This window comes from Rhinopithecus bieti, unplaced genomic scaffold, assembly GCF_001698545.2.
Source record: "Rhinopithecus bieti isolate Rb0 unplaced genomic scaffold, ASM169854v2 scaffold_12, whole genome shotgun sequence".
Taxonomy (NCBI): domain Eukaryota; kingdom Metazoa; phylum Chordata; class Mammalia; order Primates; family Cercopithecidae; genus Rhinopithecus; species Rhinopithecus bieti.
In genome coordinates, this window is record NW_016803028.1 from 1,353,939 (window position 1) to 1,357,424 (window position 3,486).

Sequence of the window (3,486 nt, forward strand, 5' to 3'; positions counted from 1 at the left end):
AAAAAAAAAAAAAAAAAAAAAAAAAAAAAAAAAAAAAGAGTCTTAGTGTTATGGAGCCCTGCCCAGTCTTACTATGTATTTAACTAGTAGGCCATTTTGGTTTCATATTATGGGCATTTCAGTCTGTCCCCTTAATAATTATCCAAATTTATTTTAAGTCCTAACTTAATCAGGTTTTATTTTGATGGAGTTCTCCAAAGTCATATTCAGCCTGCTTTTGTTTCATAGGTATTAAAACCAGGCAAAAGTGTCTTGTTTCGTGACTATGGGCTGTATGATCATGCCATGCTTAGGTTTAAAGCCGGCAGCAAACTTGGAGAAAACTTTTATGTTAGACAAGATGGAACCAGATCATATTTTTTTACTGATGGTAAGATGAATGGAATCCAGTCTTTAAATGTTTTATTCTTTGTTTCTGCTTATTTGATTGCATTATCACCGCAAGGCTGCTTGGAGAAGGCTTGCGACATGTGCATGAGACCCTGAAACAAGCCCTCTACTGTACAGTACTTACCCAGCACCTGGAAGGCACAGACCTGGCCTCTGCCCTTGAAGAGCTCACAAGCCTTCTCTGGTGTCAGTGACTCTCCTAGTGAGCTTGGGTTAATGGACAGCTTCTGACATGCCATGTGGATGCCCTACTAGGAATTGTGATGGAATAAGAGGGAAGGCAAGTCAGAAACTTCTCCTTGTCCAGTTAAAAGTAAAGCAAATTCGACAATATAATGCCTTGAGATTACTTTCCCATGGCACAAAGTCAGGAAACCTTTTTCTATAGAAATGATTGGCTCTGTTTTGGGGTTTGGGTTTTTTGTTGTTTTTGAGACAGAGTCTCATTCTGTCACCCAGGCTGGAATGCAGTGGTATGATCTCGGCTCACTGCAGCCTCCGCCTTCCAGACTCAAGTGATCCACCAAAGCCTCCCAAGTAGCTGGAACCACAGACACATGCCACCATGGCTGGCTAATTTTTTGTAGTTTTGGTAGAGTTGGGGTTTCACCATGTTGCCCATGCTGGTCTCAAACTCCTGAGCTCAAGTGATCTGTCTGTCTCGGCCTCCAAAAGTGGTGGGATTACAAGTGTGAGTCACCATGCCTGGCCTGGATCTGTTTTTAAATAAATATGCAAATTTGTTGTAAAGAGGTGTTTGTTTATTTATTTATTTATTTATTTTTGACACAGAGTTTTACTCTGTCGCCCAGGCTGGAGTGCAGTGGCGTAATCTTGGCGTATTGTAACCTCCACCACCCAGACTCAAGTGATTGTCATGCCTCAGCCTCCCAAGTAGCAAGGATTACAAGTGTGTGCCAGCACGCCCAGCTAATTTTTGTATTTTTAGTAGAGATGGGGTTTTGCCATGTTGGCCAGGCTGGTCTCAGACTCCTGGTCTCAAGTGATCTGCCCACTTCAGCCTCCCAAAATCCTGGGACTGCAGGCGTGAGCCACCATGCCTAGCCTATAGAGGTATTTAAAAAGTCATTTTTGATAAGAAAATGTGGAACACCATTTCAGTCTTTTAGGTGTCTTGAACAAAGTCTACTTAATCGTCTAGATAGGGAGATAATTACCTTAACCTCTATTTTAACAAACATTTTTCTTCTTGAAATGAAATATTCTTTTAGATACCAAAAGAACTAAAATTGAGTGATTACTATTAAAGCTTCAAAATTATTTGGGAGGCTGAGGCGGAAGGATCACTTGAGCTTAGGAGTTCGAGACCAGCCTGGGCAACAGTGAAACTTTACTAAAAATTAAAAACAATATATTAGCCAGGAGTGGTGGCATGCACTTGTGGTCCCAGCTGCTTAGGAGGCTGAGGCAAGAGAATCATTTGGCCCCAGAAGATAGAGGCTGCAGTGAGCTGTGATCATACCACTGCACTCCAGCCTGGGCAACAGGACAAGAAGCCTATCTCAAAACAAAACAAAACAAAACAAAAAAACTGCAAAATTATCAAAATAGGTTAAAAATTAAAAGATGTTTTAATTCATAAAATTTAAACCAATTGTAAATATTGAGAAGATGCAGTGATACCTGCAAAGTGCTTCAGACCACGTTCTCTGGAGCAATGCTCCTAGTAAGAGTCTTTATTTTTGCTGCCTAGCCATTTATTCTACTTGTTTCATTTCATGTGTAGTGATATATTATTTGGGTTAGATTTTCCTGGAGCTAGGTCACCATTGGGTGTTTTTCTCCACTCTGATCACAAATTTTCCTCCTTTGTGTTAGGATGAATAAGGTGTTTGATGTAAACAAGTTGAACACATGCAGACCTTATAGGAATACAGCCAATTTTTATGTTTTTGTTCACAGATGGGAAACAATAAGAAGAATTTTACAAAGGAATATAATTGGCTGGGTGCAGTGGCTCATGCCTGTAATCTCAGCACTTTGGGAGGCCAAAATGGGTGGATTGTTTGAGGTCAGAGGTTTGAGACCAGCCTAGCCAACATGGCGAAACCCTGTCTCTACTAAAAACACACAAAAATTAACCAGGCATGGTAGTGTGTGCCTGTAGTCCCAGCTACTTAAGAGGCTGAGGCAGGAGAATCTCTAAGCCCAGGAAGCGGAGGTTGCAGTGACCTGAGATCGTCCCACTACTCTAGCCTGGGTGACAGAGCAATACTCTGTCTCAAAAAAATAAATAAATAAATAAATAAAATATATGTTTTTTTAATTTTTTAAAAAAAATATAGTCAATTTGGAATTGTTTCTTTTTACTTGGGCTTTTGTATTTGAGAATTCATAATAAGGCAAGATGCATACACCGAGTTGTCCTTCACCTTGTTCTGATTAAATTGTTTAATTGAAAGTTTCTGTTTGGGTAGAAGAGGAGAAGGAGTGTATTAGTTCCCAAATGAAAACCTTTGAATTTTAGCATTGAGGTTTTCCTTTTAAAAAATATTAAAATAGCCTCAGCCCCTATCCCTCCTCCTCAAGGACTGCAAAGCAAATGTAATGTTATGAAGACTTTTGAGCATTGTTGATGCTTGTCTTACAGAATTCCTGGCTCAGCTCTTTATGGACACAGGTTATGAAGAAGTGATAAACGAGTATGTGTTTCGAGAGACGGTGAATAAAAAAGAAGGCCTGTGTGTGCCGAGAGTTTTCCTTCAGAGCAAATTTCTAAAGCCTCCTAAGAACCCATCTCCTGTGATCCTGGGCCTGGATCATAAGTCCTGACCTTTCATGAGGTTGGCATTCATACCTCCCCTTGAAGAGGATAATTTAAAATCACTCTTTTGGCTGGGCGTGGTGGCTCATGCCTGTAATCCCAGCACTTCGGGAGGCCAAGGTTGGGGGATCACCTGAGGTCAGGAGTTCAGGACCAGCCTGACCAACATAGTGAACACTATTATTATATATAATAATATATATATATAATATATCTATATATAATATATATAATTATATATAGTATATCTCTACTAAAAATACAAAAAATTAGCCGGGCATGGTGGCGGGTGCCTGTAATCCCAGCTACTC

At 40.0% G+C, this 3,486-nt stretch overlaps 1 protein-coding gene across 11 annotated transcripts in view; it reads left to right on the forward strand.

The window, feature by feature from the left end:
• Window positions 1–3,486, forward strand: part of METTL6 (methyltransferase 6, tRNA N3-cytidine) — a 48,060-nt gene that overhangs the window by 16,361 nt on the left and 28,213 nt on the right. For 6 of the 11 annotated variants that reach the window (XM_017883623.1, XM_017883210.1, XM_017883748.1 and 3 more), the window contains 2 exons: window positions 229–370; window positions 3,002–3,320. In XM_017883623.1, the coding sequence (XP_017739112.1) occupies window positions 229–370; window positions 3,002–3,183 (324 nt within the window). In that variant the 3' untranslated portion in view covers window positions 3,184–3,320. Of the gene's footprint in view, window positions 1–228; window positions 371–2,313; window positions 2,423–3,001; window positions 3,321–3,486 lie in introns of those variants that run through there. The other 5 variants (XM_017883289.1, XM_017883369.1, XM_017883895.1 and 2 more) reach the window with 3 other exon arrangements.